Source organism: Polistes dominula, unplaced genomic scaffold, assembly GCF_049000335.1.
Source record: "Polistes dominula isolate Pdom_NZ unplaced genomic scaffold, Pdom_raw_medaka contig_84, whole genome shotgun sequence".
NCBI lineage: Eukaryota > Metazoa > Arthropoda > Insecta > Hymenoptera > Vespidae > Polistes > Polistes dominula.
The window spans coordinates 1,370,884-1,392,562 of record NW_028300944.1 but is presented as its reverse complement, the minus strand read 5'-3'; the positions used below and the strand labels follow the sequence as shown (position 1 = coordinate 1,392,562).

General features: G+C 28.5%; 1 protein-coding gene across 2 annotated transcripts; it reads left to right on the top strand.

Moving 5' to 3' along the window:
• Positions 1–8,618: 8,618 nt before the first annotated feature.
• LOC149032783 (uncharacterized) lies at positions 8,619–10,280 on the top strand. Of its 2 annotated transcripts, none has more exons than XM_089171771.1 (3): positions 8,619–9,045; positions 9,143–9,325; positions 9,920–10,280. In XM_089171771.1, the coding sequence occupies exons 1-2, from the start codon at positions 8,919–8,921 to the stop codon at positions 9,310–9,312; spliced, it is 297 nt and encodes a 98-aa protein (XP_089027897.1). In that variant the 5' UTR covers positions 8,619–8,918; the 3' UTR covers positions 9,313–9,325; positions 9,920–10,280. The 2 variants fall into 2 exon arrangements, with proteins under 2 accessions (XP_089027897.1, XP_089027896.1); XM_089171770.1 differs by having other exon boundaries at positions 9,128–9,325.
• Positions 10,281–21,679: the final 11,399 nt, after the last annotated feature.

Genomic DNA, 21,679 nt, shown 5'->3' with positions numbered 1-21,679 from the left:
TTAATTTTAATAGGAAGGTCGTCCGCACCGCAGATTATTATTTTTTTCTCAGTTCAATAGATTAAAATTCATACCTCATCATTAATTAATTGTACAGAAAAATGTTTTGTAAAAATCTTGTTGAATTTTAATGCTCTACAAAAAAGGTATCTTATAATTTTTCCGTAAATCTTATTATTTGAATGATATTAAAGATTTCAGTTTAATGATAATAAGACAAATTTCATTTTTTTTAAAGAATTTTTTTACTCGACAATAAATGACAATTAAAAAGTACACAATAAGAATTTTTGTAGGAAATTAACTGCTCTATAAAAATGGTATATTATTTTTTTGGAGATTAAGTTAGGTGCTTAAAAAATATTCATCATCCGATTTTCAGCAACAAATTTTTTAGTATTACTTGTAGAAAAATAATTATTGATTTTTTTGACCTACTATATATAGGATATGAAATCCTTAAGTAAATTTTGTGGATAATATAAACGCTACAAGTCAGTTTATTTTAACTTAGAAGGAACTACATTAAGACAGAGATATATTAGAGAAGAGAGGATTAAAGAATTAGTGCGTTTGAGACTTGAAGTCCCGTGTATGACTCAAGAAGAGATCGCAGCAAAAGTGGGAATAAGTCAAACCACAGTTTCCAGATACGAAAGCAGTCAGGAGTATAAAAACGAATTAAAAAAACTACAGCAGAACCAAAGTTCTATACCTCTTGGTAATCTATATCAATTATATATCACTTTTATATATACATAAGATATTATATTCTTAAGTACATGTTGTGTGTTGTATAAACGCTTCAAGAGATGTGATTTCTATTTAGAAAGACCGTCTGCGAAACGACCAAATAAAGAACGGGTAATTAAAGAATTAGTGCGTTTGAGACTTGAAGTCCCGTGTATGACTCAAGAAGAGATCGCAGCAAAAGTGCGAATAAGTCAAACCACAGTTTCCAGATACGAAAGCAGTCAGGAGTATAAAAACGAGTTAAATAAACTACAGCCGGACCAAAGTTCTATACCTTCTGGTAATATATATATATATATATATATATATATAAAATTTTAATGTAATACAATATATATATTTTGTCTTCTATTATTTTTTCGGAAAAAATTACAAAATTTAGGAAATGAAATTTAATTTATGTACAAATATATATATATAAGCTAGGGTTGGTCGAAAAATCAATTATTTTTTTTTTACAAGACACACTAAAAAATTAGTTGCTAGAAACCTTAAAAAAAATCTCACCACATATGAGCTCTTAATTTTAATAGGAAGGTCGTCCGCACCGCAGATTATTATTTTTTTCTCAGTTCAATAGATTAAAATTCATACCTCATCATTAATTAATTGTACAGAAAAATGTTTTGTAAAAATCTTGTTGAATTTTAATGCTCTACCAAAAAGGTATCTTATAATTTTTCCGTAAATCTTATTATTTGAATGATATTAAAGATTTCAGTTTAATGACAATAAGACAAATTTCATTTTTTTTAAAGAATTTTTTTACTCGACAATAAATGACAATTAAAAAGTACACAATAAGAATTTTTGTAGGAAATTAACTGCTCTATAAAAATGGTATATTATTTTTTGGAGATTAAGTTAGGCGCTTAAAAAATATTCATCATCCGATTTTAAGCAACAAATTTTTTAGGATGACTTGTAGAAAAAAAAATATTGATTTTTTTGACCCACTCTAATATATATAGGATATGAAATCCTTAGGTAAATTTTGTGGATAATATAAACGCTACAAATCGGTTTATTTTAACTTAGAAAGAACTACTTTAAAAAGACAACGTAGAGAATTGGAAGAGGAAGAATCACTGAACAGTCTGAATGAAATCCCGCCTACTACTCAAGACGAGATAACAAATATATATGGAATGAGCATATCTGAAACTGAAGAGATCCTAAACAATATGGAAAGACAAAGCATATTAAAAGAAAAAGGGCTGGAGCCAAGTTGTGATCCTCTTGGTAACATATATATTTAATTTTAATATACCCTAATATATATATATAGATATTTTTCTATTTATTTGTCTGAAAAAATTGTAAAATTTAGGAAAATAAATTTAACGATTAGAAAATGATATATCACTTATATTTATATGGAATTCGTGAAGAAAATTGGACCGCTGACCGACTGGACCAAGACTTGAACCACGGATCTTTCGAATTCCGGGCGATTGCTTTTTTAACCAGTTGAGCTATCCAAGGCCCACCGGCCAATTGTTCTCACGAATATCCAATAAGATTGATATGAAGGCGCTCGTCCCATATATATATATATATATATATATATATATATATATATATATTAAGTCCTTAAGTATGTTGTGCATGGTAAAAACGCTTTAAAAAGTATAATTTCAACTTAGAAAGACCAAGTACTTCAAGGACACCACGCACAGAGTCGGAATATGAAGAAATAGTGAATAATATGTATGAATTTCCGCATCTATCTCCAGACGAGTAGCAGAAGAAAGTAAATTAAGCATATCTATATCTCAATCGTTCATAAACAGTATGAAAAAATATAACCAATAAGAAGTAAAAAGACGTAAGCAAATTTCTATATCTAATAGTAATATATATATATATATATATATAATAAAAATATTACTCTTTTCAAAATCAGCGAAATTAAAAAAAAATTTTATTATATTTTCGTTTTTTTTTGTTTATTTAAAACATATATTCAAACTTTTATAATCATTATCAAAGTTTATTTATGATTTATTTCTTCAGTATATAATATTACATAAACCGTTACTAGGTATTATTAATAATACTGATTTACGAACATTCGTTTCAAGCAATTATTTTATATTTCAAGTACTAAATACATATGATATAATATACCTAATTTCTTTTTTTTCATCATTTATCTAAAATCATAGATTTCTTCTGGAATAAAATATTCTTTTAAAAGTAATAAAATTGACATCAATTTATTCATTAACATGTTAAGCGCCACGACGAATTTGCGTGCCTTTCCGTTCAGGCCACAGTTAGCCGTCAGGCGGGCCCTGCCGGGCCGCTCGCCGATAGGCGAGCCAGAGTATAAACAAATGTCGGGTAACGTAATCCGGCCGGGGCTTGCCTTCGTATGTTTACCTCTCCACTTGTAGATAAGATGCACTCGAGAGCCTGACATTTTCAAATCGCAATAAATACTTTGTATATATACTTTGTTTATATCCGTATAGTCCCTTCTCCGTCGTAGTAGAGAAAAACCCGAAAAGCGAGGCCTAGTAACGCCCAAACGCGTAAGAAATCCTCAGTTGCATAGATATCGTAACCCAGTTTAGTTCAGTCTCCAAGTCTTCTCGTACTTCTTCTTGACCAGAAATTCAAAATTTTGTTGCCCCGCGATAGAAGAACGAAAAGTCTGCCGTCGGTCCCTAGGGACCGACGTGGCCTGAACGGAAAGTCTGCCGTCGGTCCCTAGGGACCGACGTGGCCTGAACGGAAAGTCTAGCGTCGGTCCCTAGGGACCGACGTGGCGCTTAACGTGTTAAACGAATAAATTATTTTAAAATAGAATAACTGTGTATATAAATTTAAAAACATTGTGTATCAAATATTGTTTATATACAATGAAATATAAAATAACTCTGTGACTTATTGTGTATATAAATACTTATCTTATTTTTTTTTCTTTTGTTATTTTGAATATAGGTTTCACTTAACAGCGTAAAAGGACTATTTATGTTTCGTACTAGGGGACAGGATAATATCGACAATACGTGATATATACAAAATCCGTTTTGAAAATAAACGAGCAATCCATATATAACGTATAATAATGAGGCTTCTTAAAGATGAGCAAATACTATATTGACTAAAGCTCAGAGATGTAGCTTTAACACTTACCTGAATCTTAGACGATGCAGTGTTTTCCTGCTGATAAAAGAAATTTTATCAAATTTAAAGAAGATTTACCTACTGTTGAAATATTTCTACGTATAATAATAAAATAATTCCTTGATATTTGTCAGGGTTCCAGAAAATTTAAACGCAAACATAAATGTACCTCGATTTAAATATGCTTATCATAAAATCTTTAAACAAACATAATATTATAATATTTATTGTAAATTCATTTTCTAAATTGTAATAATATTTAAGTAATTTCTTGACTGTTTTATCAATAAACTTTATTTTATATATACCTAAAATATAAAATATTTTAAACATTACTGTAGTTCTATTAAATATCTTGTTCATAACCGTAAATAATTTTTTAAAAGAGAGGTATACCGTTATTTATGTTTATTTTAATGTAAACTTTCTATAGATTACTAGTAAATATTTATTTTCATATAAAGAGCATATGTCTTGTACAATATAAATTTGGTCGGTAAAGAATAATGACTAGTCTTTGACATGAAAATATATAATTTTCTTAAAACAAAAGAAATGAGACTTTAAACAATTTCAAAATAAACGGTTGATATAAAGCTTTTTGTAGATAGCATTAGCGACAAGTAGACGTCGAATACATATATATAAGACAACTTGGAATTCTCTTTTACATTTTGTGAAGAGAACTTGGTAGTATCAATTGTTTACTTGTGTTTACATCGTATAGTAATTTCAAATAAGAAATGACAGTTTATAAGCCAACAATGCGTCATTTGCGAGAAGTGTCACTTTATTATTTTAATAGTTACGAATTCGCTTCTGAGGCTCACCGAATGCTCGTACACGCTTATGGCGACGATATTATATCCTATGGAACATGTCGGAATTGGTATAAAAGCTTCGGGAAAGGTGATTTCAATTTTGACAAACCTACTTCAAGAAACCAAAATAAAGAACGGTTAATTGGAGAATTAGTGCGTTTGAGACTTGAAGACCCACATATGACCCAAACAATGATGGCAGCAAAAATTGGAATAAGTCAAATGACAGTTTCCAGATACAAAAGCAGTCAGGAGTATAAAAACGAATTAAAAAAACTACAGCAGAACAAAAGTTCTATACCTCTTGGTAATCTATATCAATTATATATCACTTTTATATATACATAAGATATTATATTCTTAAGTACATGTTGTGTGTTGTATAAACGCTTCAAGAGATGTGATTTCTACTTAGAAAGACCGTCTGCGAAACGACCAAATAAAGAACGGGTAATTAAAGAATTAGTGCGTTTGAGACTTGAAGTCCCGTGTATGACTCAAGAAGAGATCGCAGCAAAAGTGGGAATAAGTCAAACCACAGTTTCCAGATACGAAAGCAGTCAGGAGTATAAAAACGAATTAAAAAAGCTACAGCAGAACCAAAGTTCTATACCTCTTGGTAATCTATATCAATTATATATCACTTTTATATATACATAAGATATTATATTCTTAAGTACATGTTGTGTGTTGTATAAACGCTTCAAGAGATGTGATTTCTACTTAGAAAGACCGTCTGCGAAACGACCAAATAAAGAACGGGTAATTAAAAAATTAGTGCGTTTGAGACTTGAAAACCCGCGTATTACTCAAGCAGAGATGGCAGCAAAAGTAGGAGTGGGTGTAACAACAGTTTGGAACTACCAAAAAAGTCAGGAATATCAAAACGAGTTAAATAAACTACAGCCGGACCAAAGTTCTATACCTTCTGGTAATATATATATATATATATATAAAATTTTAATATAATACAATATATATATTTTGTCTTCTATTATTTTTTCGGAAAAAATTACAAAATTTAGGAAATGAAATTTAATTTATGTACAAATATATATATATATAAACTAGGGTTGGTCGAAAAATCAATTATTTTTTTTTTACAAGACACACTAAAAAATTAGTTGCTAGAAACCTTAAAAAAAATCTCACCACATATGAGCTCTTAATTTTAATAGGAAGGTCGTCCGCACCGCAGATTATTATTTTTTTCTCAGTCCAATAGTTTAAAATTCATACCTCATCATTAATTAATTGTACAGAAAAATGTTTTGTAAAAATCTTGTTGAATTTTAATGCTCTACCAAAAAGGTATCTTATAATTTTTCCGTAAATCTTATTATTTGAATGATATTAAAGATTTCAATTTAATGATAATAAGACAAATTTCATTTTTTTTAAAGAATTTTTTTAGTCGACAATAAATGACAATTAAAAAGTACACAATAAAAATTTTTGTAGGAAATTAACTGCTCTATAAAAATGGTATATTATTTTTTGGAGATTAAGTTAGGCGCTTAAAAAATATTCATCATCCGATTTTAAGCAACAAATTTTTTAGTATGACTTGTAGAAAAAAAAATATTGATTTTTTTGACCCACTCTAATATATATAGGATATGAAATCCTTAAGTAAATTTTGTGGATAATATAAACGCTACAAGTCGGTTTATTTTAACTTAGAAAGAACTACTTTAAAAAGACAACGTAGAGAATTGGAAGAGGAAGAATCACTAAACAGTCTGAATGATATCCCGCCTACTACTCAAGACGAGATAACAAATATATATGGAATGAGTATATCTGAAACTGAAGAGATCCTAAACAATATGGAAAGACAAAGCAAATTAAAAGAAAAAGGGCTGGAGCCAAGTTGTGATCCTCTTGGTAACATATATATTTAATTTTAATATACCCTAATATATATATATAGATATTTTTCGATTTATTTGTCTGAAAAAATAGTAAAATTTAGGAAAATAATTTAACGATTAGAAAATGATATATCACTAATATTTATGTGGAATTCGTGAAGAAAATTGGACCGCTGACCGACTGGACTAAGACTCGAACCACGGATCTTTCGCATTCCGGGCGACTGCTTTTTTAACCAGTTGAGCTATCCAAGGCCCACCGGCCAATTCTTCTCACGAATACCCAATAAGATTGATATGAAGGCACTCGTCCCATATATATATATGTATATAAATATATATATATATATATTAAGTCCTTAAGTATGTTGTGTATGGTAAAAACGCTTTAAAAAGTATAATTTAAACTTAGAAAGACCAAGTACTTCAAGGACACCACGCACAGAGTCGGAATATGAAGAAATAGTGAATAATATGGATGAAATCCCGCATCTATCTCCAGACGAGTAGCAGAAGAAAGTAAATTAAGCATATCTATATCTCAATCGTTCATAAACAGTATGAAAAAATATAACCAATAAGAAGTAAAAAGACGTAAGAAAATTTCTATATCTAATAGTAATATATATATATAATAAAAATATTACTCCTTTCAAAATCAGCGAAATTAAAAAAAAATTTTATTATATTTTCGTTTTTTTTTTGTTTATTTAAAACATATATTCAAACTTTTATAATCATTATCAAAGTTTATTTATGATTTATTTCTTGAGTATATAATATTACATAAACCGTTACTAGGTATTATTAATAATACTGATTTACGAACATTCGTTTCAAGCAATTATTTTATATTTCAAGTACTAAATACATATGATATAATATACCTAATTTCTTTTTTTCATCATTTATCTAAAATCATAGATTTCTTCTGGAATAAAATATTCTTTCAAAAGTAATAAAATTGACATCAATTTATTCATTAAACGAATAAATTATTTTAAAATAGAATAACTGTGTATATAAATTTAAAAACATTGTGTATCAAATATTGTTTATATACAATGAAATATAAAATAACTCTGTGACTTATTGTGTATATAAATACTTATCTTATTTTTTTTTCTTTTGTTATTTTGAATATAGGTTTCACTTAACAGCGTTAAAGGACTATTTATGTTTCGTACTAGGGGACAGGATAATATCGACAATACGTGATATATACAAAATCCGTTTTGAAAATAAACGAGCAATCCATATATAACGTATAATAATGAGGCTTCTTAAAGATGAGCAAATACTATATTGACTAAAGCTCAGAGATGTAGCTTTAACACTTACCTGAATCTTAGACGATGCAGTGTTTTCCTGCTGATAAAAGAAATTTTATCAAAATTAAAGAAGATTCACCTACTGTAGAAATATTTTTACGTATAATAATAAAATAATTCCTTGATATTTGTCAGGGTTCCAGAAAATTTAAACGCAAATATAAATGTACCTCGATTTAGATATGCTTATCATAAAATCTTTAGACAAACATAATATTATAATATTTATTGTAAATCTATTTTCTAAATTGTAATAATATTTAAGTAATTTCTTGACTGTTTTATCAATAAACTTTATTTTATATATATAAAAAATATAAAATATTTTAAACATTACTGTTGTTCTATTAAATATCTTGTTCATAACCGTAAATAATTTAAAAAAAAAAGAAATATAACGTAATTTATGTTTATTTTAATGTAAACTTTTTTTAGATTACTAGTAAATATTTATTTTCATATAAAGAGCATATGTCTTGTACAATATAAATTTGGTCGGTAAAGAAAAATGATTAGTCTTTAATATGAAAATCTTTAATTTTCTCGAAACAAGAGAAACTAGACTTAAAACACTTTCAAAATAAACGGTCGATATAAATCTTTTCTGTAGATGGCATAAGCGACAAGTAGACGTCGAATTCATATATATAAGAAAGCTTGGAATACTCTTTCACATTTTGTGAATAGAACTTGGTAGTATCAGTTGTTAACTTGTGTTTACATCGTATAGTAATTTCAAATTAGAAATGACAGTTTATAAGCCAACAATGCGTCATTTGCGGGAGGTATTACTTTACTATTTTAATAGTAAGGAATCAGCTGCTGTAGCTCGCCGAATGCTCGTACACGCTTATGGCAAGAATATTATATCATAAAGTACATGTAAAAGAAACTTTCAGCAGTTCAGGAGCGGTGATTTCAACTTAAACAGACGTACTTTTGAATCACAAAATAAAGAACGGGTTATTGAAGAATTAGTGCGTTTGAGAGTTGAAGACCCGCGTATGTCTCAAAGAATGATGGCAGCAAAAGTAGGAAAAAGTCAAAAAACAGTTTCCAGATACCTAAATAGTCAGGAATATCAAAATGAATTAAAAAAACTACAGCAGGACGAAAGTTCTATACCTTTTGGTAATATATATATCATTTTTATATATACATAGGATATTATATTCTTAAGTACATGTTGTGTGGTATAAACGCTTTAAAAAAGATAATATCAACTTAGAAAGACCAAGTACTTCAAGAACACCACGCACAGAGTCGGAATATGAAGAAATAGTGAATAATATGGATGAATTCCCGCATCAATCTCCAGACGAGTTAGCAGAAGAAAGTAACTTAAGCATATCTATAGCTCAAACGTTCATAAACTGTATGAAAAAATTAAACAAATAAAAAGTAAAAAGACGTAAGCAAAGTTATATATCTAATAGTAATATATATATATATATATATGTAATAAGAATATTACTTTTCTTCTGAAATTGGCGGAATATAAAAAAAATTTTTTATTATTTTCTCGTGTTTTTGTTTGTTTGTTTGAAACATATTTTAAAGCTTTTATGATCATTATCAAAGTTTATTTGTGATTTATTTCTGCAGTATATAATATTTCATAAACCGTTACTAGGTATAACAAATAATATTTAATTACGAATATTCGTTTCATAGAATTCATTTTAAATTTGACGTTCTTTATACAAATGATACAATATACATAATTTTAATCATTAATTTGAAATAATATTTTTCTGCTAGAATAAATTTTCTTTTGAAAGTAATTAAACTGATCTGAATGTATTCATTAAAGGATAAATAATTTTAAAATAGATTTTCCGTTTATTATAATGATATAAATTTGAAATGAATTTGAATTTGAAAACATTGGGTATCGATTATTGTTTATAAACTTTATCAGTAATGATATACAGAATAATTCTGTTACTCATTGTGTATATAAATATTTGTCTTATTTTTGTTTCTTTTTCTATATTAAATGTAGATTTGACTGTACAGCGTAAAGGACTATTTCTGTTTTGTACTATGGGACAGGATAATAAAGACATTACGTGATTATTACCTAATCCGTTTTGAAAATTAGCAGAACAATTAATATTCAACAAATAATTATGGAGCCTTTTGTATATGAACAAATACCACATTAACCTAAGCACAGAAATGTGGCTTTAACACTTACCTGAATCTTAGACGATGCAGTGTTTTCCTGCTGATAACAGAACTCGACTGTTCCTGATGTTTCTTTGAGCGTCACAGGATGAACTGGATTGTATGACCTTGCACCCTTTTCAACATTTTGGATTATTATTTTTTGAGACATCTGAGTAGCTGTCGCTAAGAACTGTCCGGGGTTACGTGAATTCTCTCAATAATAATTTTGTAAATATGACATTAATGTATTATGAATAGTATAACATAGAAAATAAGTTTATCATTTATATTATTAGCAAAGAATCTTATAGTGTACTTGCATGGTGTATTGTTACTTACAGATTGAAATATTACCATGAACATAATTTTCAATGAATTAATTAGCCTAATTTTTATACCATATACTTTTATTAAATGTTATTATTTTATTACATTAAATATATATTTCAAATCTATTGTAAAAAAGAAAAGACATATTTAAAAAGAAGTATGCATGAATGAAATAATATAAAAAATAATATTTATTTTGATATCATTAGCAAAGAATCTTATACTGTACTTTATATGGTGTATTATTACTTACACACTTTAATTTTACCATGAACACAAGTTTCAATCAAATAATTATCCAGTTTTTTATATTCATTAGTTCTATTCGATATTACTATATAAACTATAGGGAGAAGTCTTTTAGTAGCAGACACATAAGTCTTTTCATTTTTAAATGTAACTTAATTAATTAGTGAAGTCAACAAACTGTAGAATTAACATAAATTAACAAAAATACAACTTCTGCATAGTGTTCGCGTGCACTATATGTTACGCTGACGCGAATCCGTTTTCAATCTAGCGTACCGTTTTTAAGATGCAATTATACGCGAGTTGAACGGAAAGTCTCACGACGGTAAACTAATACAGTGTGAGTAGTTTTGTAGTATACTAAATTTCAGTTCTTCAGTCAACAATGATTTATTAACTTAAGTCTTTGGCGACTATGTTACAATTGTTTAATATAGACTGTATAGATGTATGATATGTAAAGTGTATAACACAATAATGTATAATGGACAAAGAGAGAATGTATTACGAAAAGAGAGCGTCTGTATTACGAATAGAAAGTATGCATTACGAACAGTGAGTCTTACTTGATTTCACATGTTTTTATACCTGAATTAGTTACACCCCCTTTGGAGAGGGAAGGAGTTGAATGCAACTTATTAATCAATAATAGGAAGGTCCACCCACCAGAGTAAAGTTTATGTTTTTTGGGAAGGATGGTAGTGGGGGTTTCTGGGAACATAAGGAATTTCTTTTCTGAATAGTACCCTTCTCATGTGCATTGTCTCATGTTCACTTAAGTATTGTATACCACTCGAAGGACCCAACACTGGTATGCTTTTAGTTGCCCTAATATGTTTCGATGGTCATTGAAATGATTTGAGAATTTATGGCAATCATAAATTTTCTTTATCCTTGAGTGGAATCTTTAAAATAGACGATACTTTATACCTAAGGTTTACCATATTCTATGATATTTGATTCCATAAACTTATAGTATGGTTTTCTTCAAATGAAATTGAATATATGAAAAAATAAATAAATATAAGTTATCGTTTACAAATGGTTTGGTACCGAACATAGCTTCCCCCATTGAACGGATACCGTTCATAACAATGATGATATAAAATAAATATTGACAATAGATATGTATTAATGTGATAATTATATGACGTGGATATGTATTGGAATGATAGTGTAAATGTGTATATTAATAATAATAATAATACATAAATATATAAATGAATTTAAAATTATCTAATTGGAAGTGGTGCCAACTTCTTGACATTCCTTTCTAAAGAGTTGTTTGTATTTTTTTAATGGTAACCACTCGGATTATGTTGTCTTCACCCGTATGGACCTTAATCAGGTGAACGAGAACCTATTGCGTAGGTGATATAGTATCTTCCTTGTTGTCTTTACCCGGATGGACCTTACCCATTGCATAGGTGACGACCTTAGTTCCACTTGTGACTTTGTATATGCTGCCAAGTGGACAATCTATTTGCTGCTATACGTGAATTCAAACTGAGGAATGCTCGTTAATGAATTACCAATGAGGAAATGACCAGGTGTTAAGATCATAGGATCGTTTGAATCAGAGGAAATAGGAGTAAGTAGGTGAGAATTTAGTATTGCCTAAACCTCGATAATGAAGTATTGAATTCTTTAAAGGTGCATAGCTGATTACTACTTACTCTTTCTACGTGGTGTTTAAATGATTTTACACCTGCCTCCCAAAATCCTTCGCAATGTGGGGAGCGAGGTGGTAAAAAATATTATGTAATGGCTTGATCTGAAAGACAATTCTTGAACCCTTTGTTGTGATCTTTTTGGTGAAGTAATGTAAATATCTTTCATCTCATGATTAGTTCCGACTGAAATAGTTCCATTGTCGGAATGAATGTCTTTACATTGTCCTCTTGGAATGATGAATTTCGTTAATGTTGCAATGAATCCTGTAGTGGTCATATCATTAACGATTCCAATATAATATTATGTAGTATATGATGTCATTTATTTGTCACAATTTTTGCATAATATTTTTTGCATAATAAGTTTTGTTTAATGATTTGCATAGCAAGTTTGGCCGTTGCAATAACTTGACCAATTAAACCCAACGGATCGAATATTTTCGCAATGTTTGATAAGTTGATCCGCTTGGTGATGTATATGTGTGATAATTGACGCTACCAAGTCCGATATAGCGTCGTCTCGCGAATTATAATTAATCCCTAATGTTTTGATTGTGTCCTCATGGTCCAATTGCAATTGTATGCTGACACTGCATGATGGCAACCCATATGTGAGTTAAGGCCCATATGAAGCCTATTGAAGAAATTTGAAGCCCCGTGCTGCTGAAGTTATAATAACTCGTCTCGTATATGCAAGGCCCTTTCGTAAGATTCTGCTCTTGTGATTAGATCGTTGACATAGAAGTCTTGTGTGACGATCTTAGCGGTCATTGAAGTTTATGACCTTCCTCCTTTGATACTTGACGCAATGTGTGAATAGCCAAAAATGATGCTAACGCAAGACTGAATTGAACGGTCTTCAATCCGTATGATTGTAGAAAAGTTGTAGCGTTCATGATTATCGTTGCTGATTGGAAGACTGATGGCAGCTTGCAAAGCGAATGGCTGCTTGCAAGGAAAATAGCCACTTGCAAGGCGAATGCTGCTTTGCGACATCGAATAGCTGCTTGCAATTTTCGATGTCTTGTAAACAATACATGTTTATGCTGGCGAAAACGTCATTGTGTGAAATATGTTATCTTAAATTATGGGAACGACCATATGTGAGTCGTTTGAAAATACCCCGTTGTTAGATTTCGCCTAGCCGTGGGACACCACTCGTAATTTCGTAGCAGTATTTGTTTCCTTACAGACGGCATGACGAAGTAAATAGATTCTTCTTATGTGGAGTGATCCTCTTGTGCATTTTGTCACATGTGGAGATCGATGTATCCTTGCGTAATTGTAATATCTTGTTATATGAACTTTGGATTTTCCTTGAATGATCTTTGCAAAGCGTTGAACCCTGTGTTCAATTGTTTATCTTGGAGTCTTGCAATAGAGATTTTTTGAGTTGAATGGCAATGTCATCACCTAACGTCCAGTTTTCGTTACGTTTGACATTATCTCTCCAAGGCGTTGAATATGTGTTGATTTGTTGTATTGAAGTCTTGCAGTTGAGATTTCCTTATGTTGAATAGCAGTGCCTTAAGACCACTTTCGTTACGTTTGACATTGTTTCTTCAAGACGTTGAATATGTGTGATTCTTTGATTTTCAAAAATTTAGTTATGTTAAATTACAATAGTGTAATGTGATAAGAATTTTAATTGTGAATGATTGAATGGTCGACTTGAAAGTAAATCTGAAATGTGGTTCTGTGTAAAAACGCAATGTTTTACATAATTGTTATATCGCGATTATATTGTAGCGGTTACTAAATGATTTGTGATTGTGGTAATATTATTTAAACCACCAATAGTTATATCGTATTTCTTTATTGTTAAATTAAATTTCTTTGTCTACGTGTACTGTGATAAAATTTAAATTAAAGTATGTGTTCAATAAAATACGACATTGAATTAATCTTTAATTTGTATCTAATATGTGTAACCGCGCGATGATGATAAATTCGTGTGTATGTATGTTAGTTATCAGAATTCTTCCAGTAGATGATGTTATGATGTGTAATGATCATTCTTGTTTGATAGGAGGAGATTCATGTGCCGTTGGCAAGTGTAATTGTGAATTGTGTTGTTTTCTACATGTTGTACAACATCCACCTTTGCATTGTATTGTTTTGTGACCCTTTCGTAGACAATGGAGACAAATATTTGCTTGTCTTGCCGCTTTTATCCTCTTCTTAATTGATAAATTGATAAATTATTCACATTTGAAAATTCGATGTTGAGCTTTGCAAACATGATATGGTTTGATATTATCTGTTACAAATACTTGCTTTATTGGTGTCATCCTTGAAGATTTATATCCTATTGGAGATTCTAAGGTTAAAGCGCGTGATTCTAATGATCTTTGAATATGTCCTAACGCTATCACTCGTTCGTTATCATAGTTCACTTTCAAGACGTTCCATGCTTCTTTGTAATTCTCATCGATGATATCAAATGAATGATTAAGTTTTGATGTACTTTCAATGAAAGCTGAGCGTAAGCACTGGAGCTTTTGCGCGTTTGACAAGCCTTGATGCTGATGTCTAATGGTCTTGATTGCATTTTCGAAAAACTTGTAAGTATTACACAACTTATAAATTTGACATAATGTTCTTAAATGTGTATATAAATATGAAAACATTGTGTATAAATTATTGTTTATAAACAATGATTTATAAAATAACTCTGTGACTCACTGTGTATATAAATATCTTACTTATTTATTTTTTTCTTTTGCTATTTTAAATGTAGGTCTAACTGAACAGCGTTAAAGGTCTATTTCTGTTTAATACTAGGGAACAGGATAATATCCACAATACATGATATATACCTAATCCGTTTTGAAAATAAAAGAACAATCCATATATAACGTATAATATTGGAGTTTCCTATAGATGAACAAATACCGCATTTACCTAAGACAGAAATATAGCTGTAAAGCTTACCTGAATCTTAGACGATGCAGTAATTTCCATCCGATAACAGAAATCGACCGAACCTGATGCTGCCTTGAGCGTCACTGGATAAACTGGATCGTATGACCCTGCACCCCTTTCACCCAATTTGATTATTATTTTTTGAGATATATGAGTAGCTGACGCTAAGGGAAAACTCAAACGATTATTTAATTTATTTCTTTTATGTGTGGAGTCAAGAGTTTTCCGTATTTTACCTATCTAATGAACACATTAACCGTTTCCGTATCGTTAAAGTATAACTAAAGAAGATTTACCTTCTGTAGAAATATTTTTACGTATAATAATAAATTAATTCCTTGACATTTGTCAGGGTTTAAGAAAATCTAATCGCAAATTTAACTGTACCTCAAATATAGCTATACTTATCATAAATTCTTTAAGCCAACATAATATTATAATATGTATTGTAGATTTATTTTATAAATTGTAATAATATTTAAGTAATTTCTTGACTGTTTTATCAATAAACTTTATTTTATATATATCCAAAATATAAATTATTTTAAACATTACTGTAGTTCTATTAAATATCTTGTTCATAACAATAAATAATTTTTTAAAAAAGAGATATAACGTAATTTATATTTATTTTAATGTAAACTTTTTATAGATTACTAGTTAATATTTATTTTCATATAAAGAGCATATGTCTTGTACAATATAAATTTGGTCGGTAAAGAATAATGACTAGTCTTTGACATGAAAATATATAATTTTCTTAAAACAAAAGAAATGAGACTTTAAACAATTTCAAAATAAACGGTTGATATAAAGCTTTTTGTAGATGGCATTAGCGACAAGTAGACGTCGAATACATATATATAAGACAACTTGCAATTCTCTTTCACATTTTGTGAAGAGAACTTGGTAGTATCAATTGTTTACTTGTGTTTACATCGTATAGTAATTTCAAATAAGAAATGACAGTTTATAAGCCAACAATGCGTCATTTGCGGGAGGTGTTACTTTACTATTTTAATAGTAAGGAATCAGTTTCTGAGGCTCACCGAATGCTCGTACACGCTTATGGCAACGATATTATATCCTATGGAACATGTTGGAAGTGGTATAAAAGCTTCGAAAAAGGTGATTTTAATATTGACAAACCTACTTCAAGAAACCAAAATAAAGAACTGTTAATTGGAGAATTAGTGCGTTTGAGACTTGAAGACCCGAGTATGTCTCAAAGAATGATGGCAGCAAAAATTGGAATAAGTCAAATGACAGTTTCCAGATACGAAAGCAGTCAGGAGTATAAAAACGAATTAAAAAAACTACAGCAGGACCAAAGTTCTATACCTCCTGGTAATATATAAAATTTTACCAAAATACAAAATATATATTTTGTCTTCTATTTATTTTTTGGAAATAATTGTAAAATTTAGAAAATAAAATTTATTTTATGTACAAATATATTTATAAATAAGGGTAGATCAAAAAAATTAATTATTTTTTTTGTTTTACAAGAAACACTGAAAAATTGGTTGCTAGACACCTTAAAAGAATTCTCACCTAATATAAGATCTTAATTTTAATAGGATGATCCTCCGCATCGCAGATTTTTATTTTTTTTTTCAGTCCAATAGATTTAAATTCATACCTCATTATTTATTTATTATACAGAACAATGTCTTGATGGAATCTTGTAGGAAATTTAATAATCTAAAAAGAAGGGATCTTATAATTTTTCCGTAAATCTCACCATTTGAATGATATTGAAGATTTAAGTTTGATTATAATAAGACAAAGTTTATTTTTGTTTATGAATATTGTATCTCGACAATAAATGACTCTTATATAAAGCGCAATAAAAATTTTTGTAAGAAATTAACTGCTCTATAAAAATGGTTTATTATTTTTTAGCGATTAAGTTAAGCGCTTAAAAAATATTCATCATCCGATTTTCAGCAACAAGTTTTTTAGTATGACTTGTAGAAAAATAATTATTGATTTTTTTGACCCACTCTAATATATATAGGATTTGAAATCTTTAAGTAAATTTTGTGGATGGTATAAACGCTTCAAGAAAGGTGATTTTATCTTAGAATTTACTACATCAAGACGGAGATATATTAGAGAAGAGAGGATTAAAGAATTAGTGCGTTTGAGACTTGAACACCCGGGTATGACTCAAGCAGAGATGGCAGCAAAAATGGGAATAGACCAAACTACAGTTTCACTTTACCAAAGAAGTCAGGATTATCAAAACGAGTTAAAAAAACTACAGCAGGACCAAAGTTCTATACCTCCTGGTAATATATAAAATTTTAACAAAATACAATATACATATATATTTTTTCTTCTATTTATTTTTCGGAAAAAATTGTAAAATTAAGAAAATTAAATTTATTTTATATATATATATATATATATATATATATATATAAATTAGGGTGGGTCCAAAATATCAATTTTTTTTTGTTTTACAAGAAACACTGAAAAATTGGTTGCTAGACACCTTAAAAGAATTCTCACCTAATATAAGATCTTAATTTTAATAGGAAGATCCTCCGCATCGCAGTTTTTTGTTTTTTTCTCAGTCCAATAGATTAAAATTCATACCTCATCATTTATTAACTGTACAGAAAAATGTTTTAAAAGAATCTTGTAGGAAATTTAATGCTCTATAAAGAAGGTGTCTTATAATTTATCCGTTAATCTCTCAATTTGAATGATATTGAAGATTTCAGTTTAATTATTTTAAGACAGATTTCATTTTTTTTAATGAATTTTTTTACTGGACAATAAATGACTATTATATAATGCGCAATACAAATTTTTGTAGAAAATTAACTGCTGTATAATAATATATGAAAATTTATGAAAACTCATATTTTATCGATAAAATTAAGCGTTTAAAAGGTATTCATCATCCAATTTTGAGCAAACAATTTTTCAGTTTGCCTTGTAGAAAAAAAATAATTAATTTTTTTGACCCATCCAACTATATATATAGAATATGAAATCCTTAAGTAAATTTTGTGGATGTTATGAGCGCTACATGTCGGCTTATTTGACCTTAGAAAGTACTACTTTAAAAAGACAACATGGAGAATTGGAAGAGGAAGAATCACCGAACATTCTGGATGAAATCCCGCCTATAAGTAATGACGAGAAAGCAAAAGAACATGAAATAAGCATATCTAAAGCAGAAGGACTCAAAAAGAGTGTAGAAAACAGGCTGGGGTCAGGTTCACAACCTAAAAAGTAATATAATATATTAAATATTACTATAATATAATGTGCATATACATATATATATATATATCGTTTTTTCGTCTATTTCATTTTTTTTTGAAAAAGTTTTAGAAATCAAAAATTGAAATTTAAAGATTAGAAAAATTATTTTTAATTCATATATATATATATATAGAATAGATATTATATCCTTAAGTACATGTTGTGTGAGGTGCAAACGCTTCAAGAAAGACATTTCAAATTTAGAAAGACGTATTTCAAGATCACCAAGTAAAGAATTGGAAGAGGAAGAATCACTGAATATTTTGGATGAAATCCCGCCTATAACTCCAGACGAGAGTTCAAATGAACATGGAACAGGCATATCTGAAGCTGAAGGACTCATAAGCAGTGTGGAAAAACAAAACGATTCAAAAGAAAATGAGCCGGAGAAAAGCTTTGAACCTCTTGGTAATATATAAATTAGGGTTTGTCAAAAAAAATCAATTACTTTTTCTTTTTCAAGAAACACTGAAAAATTGTTTGCTAGACACCTTAAAAAACTTCTTACCAGTTATAATCTCTTAATTTTAATAGAAAGATCCTCCGCATCCCAGTTTTTTGTTTTTTTCTCAGTCCAATAGAATAAAATTCATACCTCATCATTAAAGAACAGTACAGAAAAATGTTTTAAAAGAATCTTGTAGGAAATTTAATGCTCTATAAAGAAGGTGTCTTATAATTTATCCGTTAATCTCTCCATTTGAATGATGTTGAAGATTTCAGTTTAATTATTTTAAGAAAGATTTCATTTTTTTTAATGAATTTTTTTACTCGACAATAAATGACTATTACATAATGCGCAATACAAATTTTGGTAGGATATTAACTGCTCTATAAAAATTTATGAAATTTTATGAAAAGTCTTATGTTTTGACGATTAAATGAAGCGTTCAAAAAATATTCGTCATCTAATTTTTAGCAACCAATTTTTTAGTGTGTCTTGTAGAAAAAAAATAATTGATTTTTTTGACCAACCAAACTATATAAATAGGATATGAAATCCTTAAGTAAATTTTTTGGATTGTATAAACGCTACAAGTCGGCTTATTTTAACTTAGAAAAAACTACTTTAAAAAGAAAACATAGAGAATTGGAAGAGGAAGAATCCCTGAACATTCTGGATGAAATTCCGCCAATAATTAATGACGAGATAGCAAAAGAACATAAATTAAGCATATCTAAAGCAGAAGGACTCAAAAAGAGTGTAGAAAACAAGCTGGAGTCAGGTTCACAACCTAAAAGTAATATAAAATATTAAATATTACTATAATATCATGTGTATTATATATATATAAGAAATTATATCTTTATGTAAATGTTGTGTGTGGTAAAAACGCTTCACGAAATGTAATTTCAACTTAGAAAGACCTACTTCAAGAACACTATGTAGAGAATGGGAAGATGAAGAATTAGTGCGTTTGCTCTGTGAAAACCCTGGTATACCTCATAGCGAAATCGCAAAACAATTGGGAATAAGCAAACGTATAGTTTCAAAGCGTGTACGCACTCAAGAAATACAAAGCTTATTAAAAGATAAAAGGCGTAAGCTAAGTTCTATAACTAATATATATAATAGTAACATAAATAATATAATAGAAAGTATAAATATATATCTATAATATTATATAATATCCATATATTGTTTCTTTTATTTTTTTTTTGTTTGAAATAATTATGGAAATTAAGAGATAATATTAAACGACAGGAAAAATTATATATAATAGATATATACATATACAGGATTTTTTATCTATTATCTATTAATATTATTTATTAAGTACATATTGTGTGTTGTATAAACGTATTAAGAAAAGTGATTTAATTTCAGAAAGACCTACTACAAGAAGATCACGTAGAGAATGGGAAGATGGAGAATTAGTGCGTTTGCTCTATGAAAACCCGAATATACCACACAGGGAGTTGGCAATACAATTGGGAATAAGCCAAACTACACTTCCAACTCGCATAAACAGTCCGGAAATACAAAACAAATTAAAAGAAAGAATGCAGCAGGAAAGTTATATACCTAAAAGTAATATATATATTAAATGTTAATATTATATAATGCATGTATGTATGTATATAATGAAAATGTTATTTTCTTATTGACAGCTTTGGAACATCAGTCACTATAAAATGGAAGGAATTTAAAGAAAAGTTTAATTTTTTTGTTTGTTTTAAACCTATTTTGACACTTTTATTAGAATTGTCAAAGTTTTTTTATGATTTGTTTTCTTTAGTATATAATATCATAGAAATCGTTACTAAACAGTACAAATAATATTGATTTACAAATATTCGCGTTTCACAGAATTCATTTTATATTTCAAGTACTAGATAAATATGATATAATATACCTAATTTCTTTTTTTTTCATCATTTACCTAAAATCATAGATTTCTTCTGGAATAAAATATTCTTTCAAAAGTAATAAAATTGACATCAATTTATTCATTAAACGAATAAATTATTATAAAATAGAATAACTGTGTATATAAATTTGAAAACATTGTGTATCAAATATTGTTTATATACAATGATACATAAAATAACTCTGTTACTCACTGTTTATATAAATACTTATCTTATTTTTTTTTCTTTTGTTATTTTGAATATAGGTTTCACTGAACAGCGTTGAAGGACTATTTCTGTTTGGTACTAGGGGACAGGATAAAAGCGACAATACGTGATATACATCAAATCTGTTTTGAAAATAAACGAGCAATCCATATATAACGTATAATAATTAGGCTTCTTATAGATAAACAAATACCACATTGACCTAAGCACAGAAATGTAGCTGTAAAATTTACCTGAATCTTAGACGATGCAGTGTTTTCCTGCTGATAAAAGAAATTTTATCAAAATTAAAGAAAATTTACCTACTGTAGAAATATTTTTACGTATAGTAATAAAATAATTCCTTGATATTTGTCAGGGTTCCAGAAAATTTAACCGCAAATTTAAATGTACTTTGATTTAGATATGCTTATAATAATATCTTCAGACAAACATAATATTATAATATTTATTGTAAATTTATTTTCTAAATTGTAATAATATTTAAGTAATTTTTTGACTGTTTTATCAATAAACTTTATTTTATATATATCCAAAATATAAGTTATTTTAAA

Bases quoted from the DNA above. Each gene is read 5' to 3' on its own strand.
- LOC149032783 (XM_089171770.1), top strand. From the start codon at position 8,919: ATGTCTCAAAGAATGATGGCAGCAAAAGTAGGAAAAAGTCAAAAAACA. The intron at 9,046-9,127 runs GTAATATATATA...GCTTTAAAAAAG, and splicing joins CGAAAGTTCTATACCTTTTG to ATAATATCAACTTAGAAAGA.